Below are 22560 nucleotides of genomic sequence, written 5' to 3'. Positions count from 1 at the left end.
AAATCACTTTGAAGGAAAAGGACTAATACTCCTCTTACAACCTTTACAAGTGGTTCACACTCTTACAAAAAAAAATTTCAACAAGAAGGAAGGAGATGAACACTTAAGCAATTTGAAAACAAGACTTGCTAAGACTTTGCTAAGGCTCTTATATCAATCTATTGTTTTGCAAAAATTATGTTCTCTACTGAGAATTGAGGGATATTTATAGGCCCCAAGAGGATTTAAATTTGGGCTCCAAATTTTGAATTCTCTTGGGTGTCCGAGGTTGGCGATGCCACCGTCTTGTCACGGACAAACTTCTAAACAAGGTGTTTGATGTAATGCTTATGTATGTATGTCTGTGTCTTTTGGCATGTTCATGCCTTGTACAACATGTAAAGGGGCGGCCGAAGGCTTAATAGTCCCATTTTAGTTTGGTTGGTGGCCTCTTTAGGCTTGTAAATAAAGGTTGTGTCATGTGGACACGTGCAAGAGATTTTCGATCTGTAATGGACCATTTTACCCTTTGTTGTGCCACTGTTTAGAGCTTGTAAAGTTTGTTTGTAATTTGCATTGTCTATGAAGTGTTTTACAGAGATGTTTGCTTGTGGATCCCGATTGAGGCGTTCTCTCTAACTCGTTCTCTCTTTTGGTGGTCCTAAGGGACAATGGGAGGCTTCGGGGAGGCTGACCTTTGCGGACGGACACGCAAGGGTACCGCACGACGTAGGCAAAACCAGCTAAGTCCGTGACAGATGGTATCAGAGCGGGACAAGCACTCATAGAAACACTTATCATGCAAATGTGGGGGACCTAGCGGAGCTGCGTTGAGGGCAGTCAGCACACGCGCGACCGTTTGGGGGAAAACGGGCATGAAGATGTAGGGAAAAGGAGTCGCTCAGAAGAGCAGGCATCTAACATTGGCATTTAGAGGAATGGCCAACCCTTCGCGCAAGAGGCACCACGAGAACAAGAAAGCTTGGAAGAATGTGGAGCGCACAAAGGTTGGGATGGCTGAGTTTGAGCTATGGCTCAACGTTGACAACTATACTTGATGGTGCTCAAGGCAAGCGAGGCGCTTGGTAAAGGATGAGACCATCCAAGGTGGAATGAGTTGCTCAACGACCAAAAGAGTTATGCAAAGCTCACAGAGGTGAGGGGAATTGCTAACTCGAAGAATTTGGTACTCATGCATGGGCTTATATGCGGACGATAGAATATTCGCGGCCATCCCAAGGCGACCGAAACTCGGCGCCATGGAGCATTGAAACTTTCTCTTCGGCATGTGAAGGATACGACCCGTGGAATGGTGGGCGCGAGGGCCACCATCGACTCAATGCAAAAACGAGGAGTGGAGCAACTTGGGTGTAACTTGGCGAAGTACCCAAGCTGCATAAAGGGAGCCAACATAGAAGTTGGAACATGGAGCAGAGGCACAGTGCTTTCCTTAGATAGAGGTCAAGGACATGAACTCTTATAAAGGCAAGAGTAGGATCATGTTGTTCCATGGGTCCTTCATTCTAACGGAGCGGACTCATCTTGCATGGTGCCAAAGACGAAGGGAGCTTCTGGGCACATGCACCAAATCTCGGAGGAGCATTTGATGGAGGAACTAAGGTGACTCAATTTGCGAAGGCGAAGTTGGGTTCAGAAAGCCTTAGCACGGAGCAAGAGGATGCAGAGGTAGGTACTCTTGAAGAATATGCCACAGTGTTGTCATTCAAGTTGCCATGAAGGAAGCGGTGTGTAGCGGAGATTGTGCTGGTAGGGGCAGAGGCCTAGGATCCAAACAATGGTGCATAAATTACAATGAAGTCGGTGGACTTCGGGAGCTACTAGGCAACGGACTGTCCTAGAGCGGTGCTTCATCTAGGTGTGACCTAAGAGTGAGTGGATGAAGGTCAATTGCCAAAGGAGCGAACAAAATCGAAGGTGGAGGAGACCCTGCGATATATTGGCAGAGGCCACACATGGAGGGTTCACAATTCGAGTTTATTCCACAAGGATCAGAATGCAATGGAGATGTCACCAGGAGGCGACATGGTGCAGCGGATCGTGGTGGAACAGTTCGTGGCAATGCGATACACACGACTTAGTCCCGGGAGGGACTAGATCATATGGAGGTATGATCGGGAGCTACTGGGAGCTCCACTTCGGTGAACAATACGACGACAAGAAGGGCTATGGATTTAAGGAGTGAAGGCCATAGTACCGCAGAGGCGGGTCTTTCGTGCGTGCATCGAATTTTGCATCGGATGAAAACCTTGGTCATCAGCATATGGGGGATGGGTTCCACTAAGGGAAAAGTTTGAATGCAAGTACCAGTGAGTTCCATGGGAGGAACTTGATCATGCAGAGGTATGATCGAAGCAGCTGGAGAGTTGGACTACTCCAGAGCTCATATTCGCTTAAGGGAGCCCGGCAATTCAGAGGACAAGGCCAAGTAAGCGAACGTTACTACCAAGGAAGCTAAGGAGAACAGAATCGGTGCAAACCCTACAACGTGATGGCAGAGGCCATGCATGGGAGTTGCAGTCTGTCTTTCCATCGACCAAACAGACTGCTTGGAGAACACAGAGGTGTTGAAGCAAGGGGTCGAAAGGGCCGAGGAAGCGATGACGAGTCCAGAGGGACTTAGCTACCCAAAATCAAGCATCAATTAGAATGGAGGTGGACTCAGAGGAGTGCCATGGAGACATATCTACTGATCGTGAAGAAAAAGGATGCAGATGCGAGGCAACGGATAGTAGGGCCATGGGCATGGCAGCGCCATGGTACCACAGAGGCGGGACTTCCGTGAAAGTCATTGATCCCTGGCTCTCATGGAGGGAGAGCGCTTGGTCGTGAAAGGGGCCGAGGAGGTCGAGAATGCAGAGGCAATCTCCAAGTACTGAGACAAGGCTGAAGGGCAAAGGCCGAAGAACTTCGTAAGACCGGTGTCAATGTGCTTCTCATCAAGATAGCCGAAAGTGAAGTACTTCGGGTCATGCAATAGTGCATAACCAAGGAACGAAGCAAGCAGTATGCGGTGCTGTACCTTTGCTACTCAGTGGAGTAGGCAGCAGGGTTGATGGAGAAGACGGTACAATCCCAGAGGCGACCAAACCTATAAGAGAATTACTCCAAGTCGGGGTGAAAACTTCTCTCATTCCAGAAGTTTGGCATTGAGAAGGTGAATCACAGTAGCTAACTCAATGCAAGGAGTGCAAACACTTCAAGTGCTTCAGAAGTGTGAGCAAAGAGCAGGCGAAGACCAGTAACCAGCTTGATGCATGGAGTACAACCTCAAGGAGGCGGGCGAAGTCAAGTAACCTTTGCCTTCTCAACTCTCAAGAGAATGGGCGAAAACGAGTACCCCAATTCTCTTATCTATCCAGCAGAGGAGCTCTGCATAAGTTCAAAGACCCTTCGAAGATAATGAAAGACAATAATTGTCAAATCCTCACCAACAGTGATCAGTGCTACTGAGAGTAGATTATCCGCTTCATTTCCCAACAAAATGTCAATCGAAAGTGGAAGTGATGCGAACTTACTTGGATATGACAACTAAGTGAAAGAAGAGTCAATGAGCAAATTTTGTGGAGGAGGGACCCAAAACTTCAGAAGTTTGCGAGATGATGCTCGTTAAAGCTCCAATAAGCATCCACCCAATTAAAGCAGCATGAGGCATTTGAGAGACTGGCGCAGTAAGGATGGTCTTTTCCTTTATCTGGGGGATCCGCAGGAATCAACAAGGATCAACACAACTCAACCAACCCCACACCAGAGTCAGAGCCATTGATGAGTTGAAGCAGCATGGCTGATCAAAGGTTCGACTACTAAAAAAAAGCAGCGGAGAGCAGCAAAGAGCCAAGAGGTGCATTGTAGCTAGAGAAGAATATTGAAGACTCAGCAAAGGCGAGGAGTTGCAGTGTCGACAAAGGCTTCAACGAGGACGTCGAAAGAATAAGTGGGGGAGAATGTCACAGACAAACTTCTAAACAAGGTGTTTGATGTAATGCTTATGTATGTCCGTGTCTTTTGGCATGTTCATGCCTTGTACAACATGTAAAGGGGCGGCCGAAGGCTTAATAGTCCCATTTTAGTTGGGTTGGTGGCCTCTTTAGGCTTGTAAATAAAGGTTGTGTCATGTGGACACGTGCGAGAGATTTTTGATCTGTAATGGACCATTTTACCCTTTGTTGTGCCACTGTTCAGAGCTTGTAAAGTATGTTTGTAATTTGCATTGTCTATGAAGTGTTTTTCGGAGATGTTTGCCTGTGGATCCCTATTGAGGCGTTCTCTCTAACCCGTTCTCTCTTTTGGTGGTCCTAAGGGATAATGGGAGGCTTCGGGGAGGCTGACCTTTGTGGACGGACACGCAAGGGTGTCGCACGACTTAGGCAAAACCAGCTAAGTCCGTGACAGCCTGTTAGTGGCGATGTCACCGCTTGTTAGTGGCGGTGCTATCGCCTATCAGTGTCTGACACTAACAATGTACTCACGGTGTCACCGCCTATCGGTGGTTGTGCCACCGTCGGATCTCGGGTGCTGGGCGGTGCCACCGTCCGTCCTTACGGATCATTGGTTGGGCTTCAAATTCAGCCCAAACTAGATCACATTCAGGCCCAATTGGCCCCTAACCAGGATATAGGATTATCCCTTAATCCTAACCCTAATTACATACTACGTAACTAAAAACATAATCCTAAGCAAGTTTTTAACCGGCAAATGTCGAGTCTTGTTCCGGCGAGCTTTCCGACGATCTTCAGGTGGACTTCCGATATGCCCTCGGATTTCTTCCGGCGGACTCCTAGTAGGCTCCCGATCTTGTGACGAATTCAACTAGTAGCCGAGCCTTCTCGGTGATCTCTGTGAACCTCTAACGATCTCTTCGGCGGACTTCCGAAAGTTCTGACAAGTCTCCGATTTCTTCTTGGTTGGTTCTGGCAGCATCTCCGACGAATCTTCGGACTCTCAAACGTCTATCAAACTTGACTCTGGTATCCTTGCTTTATATTTTTAGGCTATCGTAGTTAATCCTATACACTTAACTTTAATAATATAGATTAGATCAATTAACCCATCAATTGATTTCATTATCAAAATCCGAGATTCAACAATCTCCCCCTTTTTTATGATGACAATCAATTGATGACAGAGTTAAACATAACTCCCCCTATCTATATGTCATATTATGAGAAGATAAAAATATTTGAATTCCATCCCTTTGAATTCAAGCATAAACTGATAAGTTCTAACCGTTGAACTTATCGTTATTCTCATTAAGCATGAGTAAATACGAAACTTCGTATTTCTCATAATTTCCAACTATGAAAATCATTTTCAAGTCAAATGATAAGTGACAATTTTCACTATGACGAGAGATAAAAAATTTTAATATGAATTTCATAATATAAATATGAGGCATGATTTCATATGATCAACCAATCTAAGAACTTGTGATATACTCAAAGATTTTACAAGGCATATAAGACATTTGTATTACACAAGCTTTTACAATTCATATAAGTCATGCTATCAATGCGCATAAGACATTTTCATTAAGTTATGCTATCGAAATAGTACAAGTCATCACTTCTCCCCCTTTGTCATCGACAAAAAGGAGATGAGACTTGAAGCACACAAACTGTGATCATAAAACCATTAGAAAAAGAATTCAGCATTAAGATTAATCATACAAAATTCATCATTCAAAATTAATCTCGCTAAAAATATTTATCCAGAATTCATCTTAAAATAAAATTTAGCATTCATCCAGAATAAATCAGCATTTATCCGGAATTTAAAAATACATCTCAAAAGAAGGTTCAGTTTTCGTTCAAAAGATGACAAACTTCTAACTTGACATTAAGAGTAATTAGAAGAGAATAAGAAGGTACATCGATTAATCCTTAGGAGGTAATCTATAGTGTTGATACATGACATCTATTTTTTGATTTATTTGTCGTAGTTCTTTTAAAATTTCAATTTGCTAGATTTGAATTTGCTCTTGCTATGATTTAAGTTGATCTTGTTGTGATTTGATCTGATACAATTCTGTTATAATGAGTTCTTCAGAGGATGAAACAGGAGCTGAAGGTGCTGCGTCAAAGGGACTAGAAGGAGGAGATTCATTTCCCCAAAGAATTGGTGTTTCGAGGTGTTCTACCGGTGGGAGAATTGGATCAGTCCTTCTAGGTTGCCTAACCCATATATCGTTGCTAAATGTGCACTTAAGACTTTTTAGTAGATTTCTATTGATAATGTTATATCGATCACTTTGAATTGTTTCTTCATCGGGTGGGATACAAATGTCATGGGCAAGTAGAAATCGAGTGATTAAACCCCCATATGGCAATATAGTGTCTTTAGCTATAATATCCTACATGTGTTGCCAGATTGAGTATCCAAAACAGTTATGTTGACCAGTCATAATCCAATACATGGTGCTTATCTCTATTTGACTCATTTCATCAAGATGAAATTGCTTAGGGAAGAGTATGCTTGTTATGATATGATGAAGAATTTTAGAGTTAAAGGACAGTAAGTGCTCGCAACTCTTAGGTATTATGCCGAGGTTCGGATTTGCAAAAATAGTTTCGACGGCTTTAGAGTATGTTACTCCGATTATATTGACAACCCATTTACCTCTAAAATAACAGCCCCTATCTTTTTCAGTGATTCCAATTAGTTCACAAATAATACTATAAAAAATTCTAATTTGTGTTCCTAGAAGGTAAGTACTTAGGCTATCGTTATCCACACATAAGTTTGCATAAAATAGCCTAACTAACCTAGGATAAATTGGTTCATTTATTTGCAGGAGAGGTAGGGCATCTAGATGTGCAAACCACCTAATGGGTTCTAGGTTTCCTAGTTCATTGATATCAACGTGTTTACCCTTATGGATACATCTTGTTTTAAAATTTGGAAACCTAAGAGTTACTTCTTTGGATCTAAAAAGATCTTGGTTATATGAATCTCCTTCAACTATTTTCCTTTTTTATCTCTTAGGAGCCATTATCTAGACAAGATGATAGATCAAAAATATGAAACTATAAAGAGTAGACAAAATAATGAGAAGAGGAAGGAAAGATTTTAGATTTTACCTTATGGAGAATTTCTTGGAAGATGGAGAGCTTGGACCAACAAGAATCCCTCTCCAAGGCTTCTAAAGGTTGTCATGAGGGTTTAGAGAGGTTGTGGGAGAGCTTGAGCCAGTTTCTCATGGGTTGGGGGCGGTGTCACCACCGGCCCTAACCATTCGGCTTATAAAGGGGCTCTTGGGCGGTGCCACCGCCAAAACAAGCGGTGCTACCATCGGTTCTGGCGATGCCACCGTTGGCATGCCGCGGAAGAGAAGAAAAAAAAAATTTTCTTCCCCCCTTTTGTTTTTCAGAGGTGTTTGACTCAAGATAGGTTAAGATATTGGGTTGTACTTTAATATGTCATTTGGAATCGAAAGAGAATGATGAAATCAAATCCACAAAAGAATGAAAAAAGGATGATACATTCAAATAAGCTTATTTTCAGGGACAATTTAACATGCCTAGTTCCCTTCTAATGAATTCAAATTGGTCTTCATTTAAGGCTTTTGTAAAAATGTCTACTAATTGATGCTTTGTGTCAATAAATTCTAGAACGACATTATTATTAAGGACATAATCGTGTATGAAATGATGCCTAATATCGATATACTTAGTTCTAGAGTGTTGAATTGGATTTTTGGTAAGATATATGGCACTTGTATTATCACATTTTATGGGGATATTTTTCAAGTGAATTTCATAGTCTTCTAATGTATTTTTCTTCCAAATAATTTGTGTACAACATGCACTTGCAGCAATGTATTCGGCTTCCGCCGTAGATAGTGCAACTGAATTTTATTTCTTGGAAGTCCAAGAAACAAGTGCATGTCCTAAAAATTGACATGTTCTGGATGTACTTTTTCTATCTATCCTACATCCGCCAAAATCGACATCTGCATAAGCTATTAAATCGAATTTATCAGATTTTTGGATACCACAATCCTAAATTTGGAGTTCCTTTAAGATATCTAAATATTCTTTTAACATTCTTAAGATGAGATAATTTAGGATTAGATTGAAATCTAACGCAAAGTCCTACACTAAACATGATATTCGGTCTAGTCGCGGTGAGGTAGAGTAGACTACCTATCATTCCCCTATATATTTTTTTATCGAAATTTTCACTATTTTTATCTATATCTAACTAAGTCGAAGTACTCATAGAGGTTTTTATCGCTTTTGAATTATCCATGTTAAATCGTTTTAACAATTCTAATGTATATTTAGATTGATTAAGAAATATATCATCACTAAGTTGTTTGATTTGTAATCCTAAAAAGAAAGTTAATTCATCCATTAAACTCATTTTAAATTCATGACTCATACATTTGGCAAATGATTCATATAGTGATTCATCCGAAAAACCAAAAATAATATCGTCAACATAAATTTGCACAATAAGAAAATTATTTTCAAAGTGTTTGATAAACAATGTAGTATCAACCTTGCCTTTGGTAAAATTATTTAAAATAAGAAAAGAACTAAGTCTTTCATATAAAGCTCTAGGAGCTTGTTTCAAGCAATATAGAGCCTTAGTCAATTTGAATACATGATTAGGAAGAAGAGAATTTTCAAATCTAGGAGGTTGTTCGACATATACTTCTTCGGAAATAAAACCATCCAAGAAGGCACTTTTGACATCAATTTGAAATAGTTTAAAATCATTACTACTAGCATAGGCAAGGAGCATCCTAATGGCTTCTAATCTTGCCACAGGAGTGAAGGTTTCTTCGTAGTCAATATCTTCTTCTTGGTTGAAACCTTTGGCTACTAATCTAGCCTTGTTTCTAACCATGATACCGCATTCGTCTTGCTTGTTTCTAAAGACCCATTTAGTACCAATGACTAAATGGTCACTAGGTCTAGGAACAAGCTTCCATATCTCATTCCTCTTAAATTGGTTTAATTCCTCTTACATTGCAATGTCCCAAAAATCATCTTTTAAGGCCTCATCAATGCATTTAGGTTCGATTTGAGAAAGGAAGGTAGCGTTAGCACAAAAATTCTTGAAAGAAGAATGAGTTTGAACCCCTTAAGATGTATCTCCTATAATTTGTTCTTTTGGATAAGCATTTACATACTTCCGGGTAAGGAAATTTCAAAAGAAGATGCATCTAAGTTGCTATTTTGAGGAGGGGGTTCCTTTAAATTCAAATAATCAAAGCTTAGATCATCAGAAAAATCATTTTTCTTTAACTAAAAAATTTTATTAAAAACCACATGAATAGACTCTTCTATAACTAAGGTTCTTTTGTTAAAAACACGAAAAGCCTTAGAAACGGAAGAGTAACCAAGAAAGATGTCTCCATCGGATTTAGCATCAAATTTTCCCAAGGCATCCTTTTCATTCAAAATAAAGCATTTGCAACCGAAAATTTTAAAATAAGAAACATTTGGTTTTTTGTTATTCCATAATTTATAGGGAGTTTTTGATAGAGACGGTCTTATTAGAACCCTATTCATGATATAGCAAGTCGTATTCATAGCTTCGGCCCAAAAATACTTGGGTAGACTATGTTCATTTAACATAGTTCTTGCCATTTCTTGTAGGTTTCTATTTTTTCTTTCAACTACTCCATTTTGTTGAGGATTTCTTAGAGTGGAGAAGTTGTGATTATATCCATTAACTTCACAAAAACTTTGGAAATCACGGTTTTAAAATTCGCCACCGTGATCACTCCGAATTGATGAAATCATGAAGCCTTTTTCGTTTTGAATGAGTTTACAAAATTTAGAGAAACACTTGAAACAATCACTTTTGTGAACTAAGATATAGGTCCAAGTGTATCTAATATAGTCATCCACAATTACAAAAGCATATTTGCTTTCTCCTAGACTTGTTGTGTCAATTGGTCCAAATAAGTCCAAATAGATCAATTGTAATGGTCTAGTGGTGCTAATTTGATTTTTTGGTTTGAAACTAGTTTTTATTTGTTTACTTAGTTGACATGCATCACATACTTTGTCCTTAACAAACTTCATATTTGGAATCCCTCGTACTAATTCTTTAGATGAGATCTTAGATATTAGTTTCATACTTGCATGACCTAATCTCCTATGCCAAAGCTAAGCATCATCATTTAAGGCAAAGAAGCACATTTCATTACTTAGTTCATGGTGTAGACATTATTTTGCTTTAAAGCAATCATTGACATGTTATTATTTGGTTTTTCAATAATGCACACATTTGATTCAAATCTAACGATATAACATTTATCGCATAATTGACTAATACTCAAGAGATTATGTTTCAATCCATCAACTGGTAATACATCATCAATAGAAAAACTTAATTTGTTACCTATGATTCCCTTGCCAATGATTTTGCCTTTGTTGTTGTCTCCGAAGGTGACGTACCCTTCTTTTTTGCTAGTGAGCATAGGGAAATAAGATGGATCTCCAGTCATATGTCTTGAGCATCCACTATCGAGATACCATCTCTTGCTCCTAGCTTGTGTGGGTTTGTCTACAAAAGAGGATGTTTTTTAGATACCCATTTGATTTTGGGTGCCTTAAAAATTGATCCACCAATTTTGTTATTCATTATTGAATTATTTATAGTTCCTTTAGGAACCCATATTAATTTATGTGGACTAATTTTCCTAAATAGACATTTGTAGGCAACATGTCCGGATTTGCAATAAAAGTTACATTTCATATAAGATGAAACATGCAATGTAGGCCCTTTAATGAAAGTGGTAGGATTTTGATGTGATCCTTTTATAAATCCAATTCCACTTTTATTTGCGACGTGACCCTTGTTTGTAAAGATCATGTCTAATCCTTTGCTACCGACCTTAAACTTGTTTAAGGTCTCTTTAAGTAGCAAATTTTTATTTTTTATTGCTTCTAAATGCTCACACTTAGAGCATGGAGGAGTTTGAAGACTATCAAACTTATTTTGTAGTAAGACATGCTCTTTCTTTAAGATTTTTAACTTCTTACTAATAGTTATACATTCATCAAATAATTCATGAAAAGCGATAGAGAGTTCTTCAAAAGATAAATCTTCATTAATTAAATCACATACCTCTTCTCCCAAAGTCATTAGCACGAAGTTTGTCTCCTCTTTGTTGCTAGTATCTTCACTTTCGGAATCACTTGAATCGTCCAAAGTTGCTTTTAGAGCTTTCTTCTTCTTCGGTTGCTTCTTCTTGGCTTGGGGGCATTCATTTTTGAAATACCCTGGCTTCTTGCATTCGTAACATATCACATGGTCCTTTTTATGTTCAAGTCTATTTATGGTATTATTTTTAAATTTGTTCTTTCTTATAAATTTTTTAAATTTTTGAGTTAAAATGCAATGTCATTGTCACTATCCTCATCACTTGATGTTCCTTTCAAGTGATCTTCTTGTGATGTGAGTGTCATATTCTTCCTGTTCTTTGGAAGGGGGTTCTCTAGCTCATCATGAGCTTGACACGTCATTTCGTAGGTCATTAGAGACCCAATAAGTTCTTTAAGATGGAATGTTTTAAGGTCCTTGGCCTCTTAAATGGCCGTAACTTTTGAATCCCAACTTTTTGGAAGGGATCTTAAGATTTTAGCTACTAGTTCAAAGTTAGAAAAATATTTACTAAAAGCTTTGAGTCCATTGATGACATCCGTGAAACGGGTGTGCATGTCTCTAATGGACTTACTTGGTTTCATTCGAAAAAGTTCGTAAGAGTGCATAAGAATATTAATTTTGGACTCTTTCACTCGGCTAGTGCTTTTATGAGTGGCCTCAAGAGTTCTCCAAATATCAAAAGCCGAATCACAAATTGAAACACGATTAAATTCGTTTTTGTCTAGTGCACAAAACAAGGCATTCATAGCCTTTGTGTTTAAAGCAAAAACCTTCTTCTCCGATTCATTCCATTCGCTCATCGGAAGAGAAGATTTTTGAAATCCATTTTCGACAATAGTCCAAAGCTCGAAATTCGTGGAAATGAGGAAGATCCTCATACGAGTCTTCCAATATGTGTAATCCGAACCATTAAACATAGGTGGACGTGTGATAGAATGACCCTCATGCATGCCGGAGTAAGCCATCTCTCTTGGGTATTAAACCAAATATGAGAGTGAGCCTCGCTCTGATACCAATTGTTAGGATCGGAACGGCACTAAGAGGGGGGGGTGAATTAGTGCAGCGGATTAAAACTTGTAAGTTTGAAAATAATTCCGTAAAATGCAGAGAGATTTAGCTTTGATAGTAACTTGAGTAAAGTAAGAACCGGAAACTCGCTGCTATGTAGATAACGATTGCAGAAAGGTAAGTACTTACAGATTCAATGAACATGTCAATTTAAAGTGGTTCGGTCAAATGACCTATATCCACATGCGAAGCCTTCTTCAATGAGGCTCCCAACTTCCACTAACAAATCACTTTGAAGGGGAAGGACTAATACCCCTCTTACAACCTTTATAAGTGGTTCACACTCTTACAATTTTTTTTTCAACAAGAAGGAAGGAGGTGAACACTCAAGCAATTTGAAAACAAGACTTGCTAAAGCTCTTATCTCAATATATTATTTTGCAAAAGTTGTGTTCAAGAATTGAGGGGTATTTATAGGTCTCAAGAGGATTTAAATTTGGGCTCCAAATTTTGAATTCTCTTGGGTTTTCGAGGCTAGTGGTGCCACTGTCTATCAGTGTCTGACACTGACAGTGTACTAGCGGTGTCATCGCCTGTCGGTAGCTGTGTCACCGCCTGATCTCGGGTGCTAGGTGGTGCCACCGTCTAGTCTGGCGATGCCACCACCCGACCCTTCGGGCTCTGGGTAGTGCCACCGCCCAGACCGACGGTTCCACCGCCAGTCCTTATGGATCACTGGTTGGGCTTCAAGTTCGGCCCAAACCAGATTAAATTCGGGCCCAATTGACCCCTAACCAGGATATAGGATTATCCCTTAATCCTAACCCTAATTACATATTACGTAACTAAAAACATAATCCTAAGCAAGTTTTTAATCGGCAAATGTCGAGTCTTGTTCCGGCGAGCTTTCCGGCGATCTTCAAGCGAACTTCCAATATGCCCTCGGATTTCTTCTGGCGGACTTCCAACAGGCTCCCAATCTTGTGACAAATTCAACGAGTAGCCGAGCATTCTCGTTGATCTCCGCGAACCTCGACAATCTCTTCGGCAGACTTCCGAAAGTTCCAACAAGTCTTCAATTTCTTCTTGGTTGATTCTGGCAGCATCTCTAATGAATCTTCGGACTCTCAAGCGTCCATCGAACTTGACTCCGGTATCCTTGCTTTATGTTTTCAGGCTATCATAGTTAATCCTGCACACTTAACTTCAATAATATGGATTAGATCAATTAATTCATCAATTGATTTTATCATCAAAATCCGAGATTCAACAGATATAACCCTCATATAACCCCCTAGATTTGAACATGTCCCAATTCACTTCATAGGATTTGACCCGGATCACAAACCTAGTTAGACCGAACCAGCCCTTGGATTGGTCCTATCCCATTTTATTAAATAGCTCAACTCGATTTCAAGAATATTTACGGTATTTTATAAGAAAAAAAAAGTGTACCCATTGATAAAAATCAGCTTGGGGGGCTCATATGGTAAAATCTCATTGTTAGAGTTTTTTGATAAATTATCCTAATAGATTATATATATTAAATTATATATATAATGGAGATTGTGTGGGAGAGGATGGAGAACCTAATATTCCCACACAAATCTTAATTAGGGTAATGTTGTCGGTGTTTTTCTTTTTTATTCCTTATATTCAAACATTACATATGGATTGGCAATTATACGATTCGACCTTTTATCTATTACATTATGCCTTAGTCGTTAGGATATCACCATATAGATTGTTTTTTCATGTTGTACTATAAAAAATCACAAGGAGAGAATCACATTTGATGAAATTTATAGGGAAAGAGGATGATATCAAAAGAACAATCAAGAAAACATGATTATATATATATATATATATATATAATCTCACAAGATTTAAACATGATTCCACATTCTTTTCCCATGTCCAAGAAGAAAAAAGATCAATCGCTGTTTAATCTCTTACCTAAATCTGGATTTTTTGTTCTTTTCAACATATGTAAATCTACCAAATAAATCAAGAGCACAGTATATCTTTTTTATGTCACACACTCCTTTATTTGCATCTTCGCTTCTTTCCAAACTTAAATTTTTTATATTCCAAATAACTTTTTTTGAAATTTTGTATACTCCAAATAACTTATTTTCAACAGAAGGAACATTATCATTATTATTATTATTATTATTATTATTATTATTATTTACAAGATCTCCCTTGTATGTTTATTTCTTTCTTAAAGCAAAAATTAAAGGCCCAGGATTTTAACTCTCAACTTAATTGTAGAAGAGTCTAATTTGTTGGATGAGATTTTGAAACTTTGTTTCTTAATAAATAAGTGAGCAGATATACTATCATTAGATTACTATTTAAATATAAAAATAATCGAATAACATTTGGAATCTTCGATCTCTATTGAGATATTTAAGTTGATTAAATTTATTATTATATAATTAATAAATCTGATATTGAAGTTCACGTGTGAGCTTGTAATGAATTTTTTTTTCTATTTTTGAAGAAAAAGTTGAAGCCTTCGATATTGGATAAATGGGTTTGCTGCACTGTGTCACGCGCACCAGCAGAAGTCAAAGGAAACATCACGAGGTCGTCAAGCATACATCATCACGGAAAACAGGCGGAATGAGATTAGCAGTGGCAAGGAACGATTCTTTAATTGGTTTAGGTTTATGACTGTTGAGATACGCTTCATTGATGAGTTTGTGGCTGAAGAGCATTGATTGCTTCGATGCTAAATCCGGGATCATAGCAAGACTTGGTGTCCTCCAAATAAGCAAAGACAGATGGCACGGGAAAGCAGCAGAGCCGGTGGTGGGCAGCGATCACGTCTCCACCTCCTTTTAGGTGAGGCAACCTCATCAAGTTCACCTGCAGCACTAGCGAGGAAGTGCCGCAGGCTGATCCGATGGGCGGCTCGTTGGAGGATCTGGTGACGAGGTTCCGGGACTTGGAGGTGAGCCAGGCGAGGCTAAGGGAGCAACTGCAGTTGATCCTGGGGAAAGGGAGAAAGCAGCAAGCTCATGACCTTGGCCCTGGGACGAGTCGGAGAGGACGTGGAGGTGGCGAGGTTGGCAGCACCATTCCCGGCCGCTTCGCCCACGGCCCCTACCGCAGCGTGCTCAAACACATCGGCCACGCCCTTCACATCTACCGCCCGGACACTGGCGAGATCATCTTCTGGTCTACTGCAGCTTCTCTCTCTCTCTCTGCCCCCCCACCACCCCCAGCCTTAGCCCTTCTCTTTAGCTTACTGTTCTTTTAATTGTAGTGTTTATTATTTGTTCTTTGGTCGATTTCCAAAGCTTTAGCCACAAAGTATGCTTCTATTTTAGTTCATTTAATGAAAGCAGGGCTGTACATATAATTCTCACACAGGACTTCACATGACAAAGAACCTGAATATTATCTTCTTCTTGTGCAGGAATCAATCAGCAGAAAACCTATATGGATGGAAGGACCATGAAGCACTCGGGAAAAGGGTTGGGGATCTGCTGATTCAAGAAGGAAGCAATCCGCACCTTGGAAAGGTCATGGAACAATTGAACAGAGGTCAACCGTGGTCAGGTCAACTCGCACTTAAGAAGAAGTCAGGGGAGATGCTTACGGCGATGGTGACCAAGACTCCATTGTACGAAGACGGCTCCTTTGTAGGTGTCATTGCAGTCTCAAGTGATGCTGCGGTGCTCAATGCCAAGTACTCGGAGACGATGGAAGGCCGCGGAGATCAAGTGCGGGACAAACCGAGAGTGTTAAAGAGAGTTCATTGGTGCCAACGCCCACAGCTCGCATCATCTGTCTCAAACCTCGTACGCGTTCGTTGAATCGGCTGCTTCATGTTATGCTTCTCTTTCCTTAATTGTCTGTAAGATAGCTAAACTGAACAGGCTTTGAGGGTGTTCTCTCGAAGCCATTCATGCAGTGACAGTGAGCACGAAGCTTCCCAAGAAGGAAATGCGAAGCCAAAGAAGAAGCACCAGTAAGTTGCAACTAGTGGCTCTTTGACTGACAAGCTCACCTACATTTATGAGCAGTGGTGAAACAGCATGGAATATTTGCAGGCACTGGAGACGGTCTTCATGATGCAAGCTGGGAAGAGAGGCATGGAGGAAAAATCCTGTAAGTGTGAGCAGACTTTATCTCAAGAATTAATCAGCATAGAAGTGTCTATGATGTTTCTCTTCATGCAGAAATATACAAATTGGTGATTCGTTCTGACCTATACAGATAAAAATGACAGGCTGCATAGGCCTTTTCTGAGCACCATCAACTCCAGAGGATAATGTGGCAGGCAAATCAGCAAAGACTTGTTTTCCTCCTGTACTTGTATGTAGCTTCTTCAGAACAATGAAGTGAACCATGAGATTGCAGTATCTTGTATCTGCTAATCCCACTTATGTACTCGAATAAGGAAATATAAGAACAGGGAACATATGATTATTTTCTCCCCTACCGTATAGACATAAGCTATCAATGCAACCTTCTCCACGCCGTCCCATCACCGTCGATGCTCACATCCCAAAGCTTCGTGCCGAGCGTCCGACGACGAGGCCAAGACAAACGCATGATCTGCCACCCACGCCTTCCCCCATCCCCCCTCCCTCTCCCTCCTTCTGTCACCACCAAAACTGCCTGCTGCTGTGACCAGCAGAAGGAAGTACGCAATAAACGAAAACGAAACAAGAAGGGGATCCGATCGGTGTGGAGTCGGACTGCAGATCGCGATCAGACGGCTGAGGAACGCGCTGTCATCGACCTGCAGTTCCGTCTTGCCCACGTGAACCTACCTGGGTAGCCTGTCGTGGAAGCAGCGGTCAGTGGTATGACGTATGCGGTGGGCGAAAATAAGCAGTGGCTGTTGGGGCGTTTTGGTACTTTTGTGTGAGAATTCCTTCTCCATGGAACATTCATTTTTTTTGGTACATGACAACGGTAACGGAGTAAATGATATAAATGAGAGGCCATGGTGTCGCGAACCCCCTACTCGACTCTCTTATCTTTCTCCTCCGCCGCTTCGATATCTTCCCTTCTCTTCTGCGTTTGGGATTGGGATTTCCGTTTTATGTTGGTTCTTTTCTTGAATTATAGGCAAATGGGGACCGTAACAGGACGGCTCGCGTCACCGCAGGCGGAGGAGCGGTGAACACATGGGGCGCGCCGCGAGGTGGATCCGGGGGCTCCTGGGCGGGAAGAAGGCGAACCCAGGCGAGCACTCGGCGGGGATCAAGGAGAAGAGGAAGTGGGGCTTCGGGAAGTCGCCCCGGGAGAAGGAGCGGCAGCTTTCGCCGCTGCGGAGGGGTGAGCACCCTCGGCCGCCGTCTCCGGCGCCGTCCGAGGAGAGGAAGGGGTCGTACAGGGAGCTTATGAGGCCGTGCGGCACGGCCGCGCTGGTGGTGGACGAGGAGGAGCAGAGCAAGCGGGCCATCGCGGTGGCTGCGGCGACCGCGGCGGTGGCGGAGGCAGCGGTGGCCGCGGCGCAGGCGGCTGCCGTGGTGGTGAGGCTGACGAGCAGCGGGCGGACCGTTGTGGGCCTCGTGGGCGGGAAACGGGAGGAGTCGGCGGCCGTAAAGATCCAGTCTACTTTCCGGGGTTACCTGGTTGGCTTTCTCTGCTCTTCCCCTTTCTCGACCGTATACACTAAAAAGTTGAAATTTTGATGTGAATCTGCAGAAAAAGAATAGTTTTTTCCCCGATCTTATTCTCTTCATTTTTGCGTCTGGCGTCCGTGATTGGCGCAGTAAACAAGCATTTGGATTCTTGCATGCTATAGCCCATGGCTCAAGCTTTGCGCCGCGAAGCTGGTTTGGTAATGGCTCCTGTCACCTCAAGGGTGCAACCTTTTCGCAGATCAGAGCCTCTTTACGTCTGTCTTCCTATTTCCTTGTTGTCTTTACCAGGGAACTCTTTTGACCTTCTATTTCCCTTTGCTTTCTTTGGACCTCTTGTCCTATCCCTTGCGGTTCGGTTGGCTCATTGATGCCGTCGTCGCAGAGGAATATCTCCTGGTTCTCAGATGAAGATGGGACTTGCTGACGATGATGCCTGTCGCCTTAGCCAAGGCATTAATGATAGCATCTCGTAGTGGTGATAGCTAGAGATGAGCTTAGATCCATAGATTTGTACCCTTTTCGCTCCCATTCTATAGTAGTTTGTGTTGTGTGCTTGTGTTTCTGTTCACTGCCAATGAAACGCCTGCAGAAACAACTGGTCTTTCTCGTGTTAGAATGGACATTTGACGCGATGAATTCTGAGGAAGACAACTTGTTCTATCGACTTTCCATTATACTCGGAATTTGATGTATAATTCATATGGATCATGATTGATTCATTCGTGTTTCTTGAAGGCAAGGAGAGCACTGAGAGCGTTAAGGGGGCTGGTGAAGCTACAGGCACTGGTCAGAGGCAACATTGTTAGGAAACAGGCTGCAGAGACGCTGCGATGCATGCAAGCACTGGTGAGAGTGCAGGCTCGAGCCCGGGCATGCCGAGCCTTGCGCTCGGAGAGGGACGGGTCTGAGAGAGGCAACCGCATGCGTGCTGTAAGCTTTAGATCTCATTTCTCTGACCTCTGTTCTTGCAATTTCGTTCTATTTATAATTTGTATGTGCAAATCATATCGCGTTCAGGGTCCTCCTACTCCAGAGAAATATGAGCAAGCGGTTCGATCGAGTGCCACGAAATCTGCTGGGTCTTGTGCTCTCAAGGTAATCCCAGTTAAATCTCTGGAAACCTAGTGATGCAGAGTAATCAACCTATCACTTCATGCTTCCCTTATGTGCAGAGGAATTCTTCAAAGCATGCTGGAGCAGATGACAGACCCGATACTGCTGCATGGAACTGGCTGGATCGGTGGGTGGAGGAGAGGTGCTGGGACGGTCGAGAAGTTGAAAGGAAGACAGGAAGCTTTGCATCGATCGACGATGAGAAGAATACTAAGATCCTGGAAGTAGATCCAGGAAAGCCACAGTTCAGTCACAAGAGGAGTAACCATCATCAGTACTCATGCTCCACCTTGACCTCGGATTACAACAGCCGGAGCTTCACCACCGTGCAGGATTCACCATCAAAGGATTCCACAGCTGCCCAACAATCCATTCCCAGCCCATCCTCCGTCAACATGCAGCAGCAATGTCTGAGCTCCCTGCGGTTCCCGCTCCAGGTAGTGGGCTTCTGCGGAAGCCCGCAGTACTACTCATCGTCGTCACGGCGTGGCAGCGCAACCAAAGGCCCCTTCACGCCCTCGAATGGCGAGGGCTCTCAGAGCTTGTTCAGTGGGTTCGCAGACTTCCCCAACTACATGGCGAACACGCAGTCTTCGACGGCGAAACTGAGGTCGCATAGCGCACCGAAGCAGAGGCCGGAGTATGAGAAGTCTGGATCACTGAAGAGGTCCTCGGGGGCAGTAGCAGCTCAGAGGTCGTCGTCTCTGCATGCCAAGTTCACCAACAAGGCTTATCCTGGCTCAGGCAGGTTGGATAGATTAGGGATGCCTCTTAGGATTTGATGCTGTTGAGCAGAATGTGCAATTTGGTGTTCTTCCATGTTATGTGGTAAATTTCCTTGTTTTTTGTTCAGCTCTTTTGTCTTGTAAGGAAATTTGAAGCTCGTGTTGGCTTTCTCTTGACTACTACTGTTCCTGTTTAATGAAAGCAATCTGTGCCATGGCGAGAACCTCTTCCACTGTTGTTTTTTTTGTCTATGTCTACTCCATATTGTTGATCTAACGTGACATGGCTTCAATCGGCTGTCTCATGGATCCTTGATGAAGTTGGCTTTGTCTATAGTTCATCTTTGGATCTGTTTGCATGGATGCTTTGTATCAGAATCGTCATCATCAAGCCCTAAGGTTTGATTGGAGATCGATCAATTCTAATTATGAAGTCTTGAAAGGTCTGAAGGTGGGAAGTGGACATCTCAAACTTTTCAATCAGGTGTTGTGTTTCTCCGAGAAACCATATCAGAGAACAGTTGGTAGGGCCTCGTCGGAGGGCGGAATGGTGTCGGTGGGTGGTGAGTGCCGGCCATGCAACGCTCTCTCCATGACCGAGGAGGCATCAAACCGAGCGAACGCCACGTTCTCCCAGGTTTTGTATATGGCATTATCCGCACGTAACCCACGATCGATTGGACCAGATTCAGGCGCTCGCTGCACCGCCATCGCTCCCGCAACACCACAAGGTGACAAACGGAACTGGTGAAGCCATGTGGATGGTCGAAGGTGATTAGGTTTTGAGCTGAAACCACTCCTAAGCTCGGTGCCAAAATGCATTTGGAATACATTAACCGTGAGTAGAGAGGGATGGGGTGGGCGGTGGGAGCGTCCGGATGTGGAGATTGTCCTCATCGATTCGTCTCCGGTGGGAAGGAGCAGCAGAACGTGCAATGCTAGGCTTCAGTTGTTGGGGCGCAGCGTGGGCATGGCCGGGATTTGGAAGGTTGCTCTACGGTCTCCTTGGTTGGTTGGTGGCCATGGAAGGAGTGTCTTGTTGCTCTCAGGAAGACGGTGAGCCTTCGAGTCTCAGTGTCGAGAGAGAGGGGATTTGGAATTTATCGCTCTGGTCTCCTTCGTTGGTTGGTGAAGGGGGGCTTGTTGTTATCAGGAAGATGGTGACCTACAAGTCTTACCGTAGAGAGAGAGAGAGAGAGAGAGAGAGAGAGAGAGGCGTCCTCGCTCTCCTGTCTCCTTGCCATGCCTCCAAACTCGTTTCACGTGCCAGAGAGTGAGGCACACATGCGATGTACCGTCTCTGAAGCTTTTTACTTGCAGAATTTGCTGCCAACGATCTCGTTATGATTCGTGAAAAGATTTCTGTGGGACTGACATGGATTCTACTGCTCGCTTTGATCTATTAGTATGTTATCATTGCCAACAGTGTTTTAGGAAAAATATTCAGATAAAAATGAGAAAAAAAATCAAGAAAATATTTAATTGTGAAATGAAGAATGCAAAAGATTTAAATTTTATCCATAACCTGTATTTGGAATATCTGGAATCATCTATAAACTTCTAGTGCACCATGTATTTTATCTCCTTATATATATATATATATATATATATATATATATATATATATATATATATATATATATATATATATATATATATAGTCCTTGTGTAACTTAGTCCTTGTGTAAATGGTAAGTGGGTGAAGCACATGTTTAGTCCTTGTGTAACTTAACTTGGGAGAATTGGTACCCAATACTTAAGAAAATAGTACTAAAGAATGAAACCTATTTAAATTGAAGCTCTATTTATATATATTCCTACATAATTATATGTATCCTCTTGTCAGTGATTAGATGCAACACACTACTATAAGATTAAAAGTTTTCTAATGCCACCCTCTGCTCACCATAATCTCAAATAAACCCTCATAACCGTAAATATATTCATCTGAATTTAGTTGTAGATTTTATGGATTTTCTTTCAGGTAGCAGAATTACTTATGACAATCTAGTTGATATGGACTAGGATTAGAAAGTTTTCAGACTTATAAATATATTGAGTCATTTAAAAAAATTAGTTTTTAGAATTATTGATCACCTAATTAAACCTTAAGATGATATTAGTGGACCTATTTGTACATAATGTGTGGATATTATGATTTGTAAATATATTATATTTTTTACCTAAAAGTTTAATCTTTTGGAATAATTGATCACATAATAATTTTTTTAAGATATCGATATCTTAATAGTTAACTTAAGCATAACCTCATGATCAATTAGTAAATGAAAGAAAACATATGAAGAAGAGGTAGATGGCACTAGATTTGTTCCTAGTCCACATCAGTCTCTTTTTTTGGTCTCCCTTTTAGGCAATCTAACCCTCATGCCACCTAAAAATAAAATTAATTAGATAAATATTTTCAATTAATTTAGGATAATTTATTAGAAAAGCTTTAATGATAGAGTTTTATCCTATCATACCCTTATATTTGATTTTTATCATGAGCACTTGACTTTGGGTTATTTTAGCCGGATAATTTAATAAAAATCTAAACATTCGATTTATTTTTATTAAGTTTTAGATTTTTTTTTCTAAATTACCTTGCTATCCTTATTCTCAAATTATCCTCATCGCCTCCGCTTCCACTCGGCCTCCTCCTCCCATTCCACCACCTCCTCTTCCTCTCCCATAATTTCCTCCTCTAGCCTTTCTCTCTCTCTCATCCACCTTCCTCTCTCTCTCTAAAAATAAATATTATAATTTATTTTATGTGTAAAAATAAAATAAAATAAAATTATTTCTCATCTTTGGGAGAGGACTCATATTCTCCAAGCTTTCCTTATTTTTCATCTTGCTTGGTAGTGGAAGGATTAAGGAGATGAATCCTTAAGAGAGGTAGTGAAAATTCAAATAGTTATACTCTATCATAAATTTAACAAAAAAATTATATTTCAAAAATTAATCACCCTAAATTCATA

General features: G+C 41.3%; 2 protein-coding genes across 4 annotated transcripts; both read left to right on the top strand.

Moving 5' to 3' along the window:
- Positions 1–14930: 14930 nt before the first annotated feature.
- LOC103985701 (uncharacterized) lies at positions 14931–16589 on the top strand. 3 transcript variants are annotated; one of them, XM_009403490.3, is made up of 5 exons: positions 14931–15315; positions 15557–15941; positions 16020–16111; positions 16194–16251; positions 16373–16589. In XM_009403490.3, the coding sequence occupies exons 1-4, from the start codon at positions 15041–15043 to the stop codon at positions 16213–16215; spliced, it is 774 nt and encodes a 257-aa protein (XP_009401765.2). In that variant the 5' UTR covers positions 14931–15040; the 3' UTR covers positions 16216–16251; positions 16373–16589. The 3 variants fall into 3 exon arrangements, with proteins under 3 accessions (XP_009401765.2, XP_009401768.2, XP_009401766.2); XM_009403493.3 differs by having other exon boundaries at positions 16360–16589; XM_009403491.3 differs by having other exon boundaries at positions 16323–16589.
- Positions 16590–17092: 503 nt separating this feature from the next.
- On the top strand, positions 17093–19816 carry LOC135674313 (protein IQ-DOMAIN 22-like). Its single transcript, XM_065184043.1, has 4 exons — positions 17093–17729; positions 18477–18671; positions 18759–18836; positions 18914–19816. Exons 1-4 carry the CDS (start codon positions 17280–17282, stop codon positions 19634–19636), a joined length of 1446 nt encoding a protein of 481 aa, XP_065040115.1. The 5' UTR covers positions 17093–17279; the 3' UTR covers positions 19637–19816.
- The last annotated feature ends 2744 nt before the right edge of the window (positions 19817–22560 follow it).

This window comes from Musa acuminata, chromosome BXJ1-5, assembly GCF_036884655.1.
Source record: "Musa acuminata AAA Group cultivar baxijiao chromosome BXJ1-5, Cavendish_Baxijiao_AAA, whole genome shotgun sequence".
NCBI classification, from domain to species: Eukaryota; Viridiplantae; Streptophyta; class Magnoliopsida; order Zingiberales; family Musaceae; genus Musa; species Musa acuminata.
Note: the sequence above shows the minus strand (reverse complement) of the source record. Positions and strands in the feature narration are given on the sequence as shown.

Coding starts and splice junctions, on each gene's coding strand:
- LOC103985701 (XM_009403490.3), top strand. CDS start 15,041: ATGGGCGGCTCGTTGGAGGATCTGGTGACGAGGTTCCGGGACTTGGAG. Junction 15,316..15,556: donor ACTGGCGAGATCATCTTCTG/GTCTACTGCAGC, acceptor CTTCTTGTGCAG/GAATCAATCAGCAGAAAACC. Junction 15,942..16,019: donor CATCATCTGTCTCAAACCTC/GTACGCGTTCGT, acceptor TAAACTGAACAG/GCTTTGAGGGTGTTCTCTCG.
- LOC135674313 (XM_065184043.1), top strand. CDS start 17,280: ATGGGGCGCGCCGCGAGGTGGATCCGGGGGCTCCTGGGCGGGAAGAAG. Junction 18,672..18,758: donor GAGGCAACCGCATGCGTGCT/GTAAGCTTTAGA, acceptor TATCGCGTTCAG/GGTCCTCCTACTCCAGAGAA. Junction 18,837..18,913: donor CTGGGTCTTGTGCTCTCAAG/GTAATCCCAGTT, acceptor CCTTATGTGCAG/AGGAATTCTTCAAAGCATGC.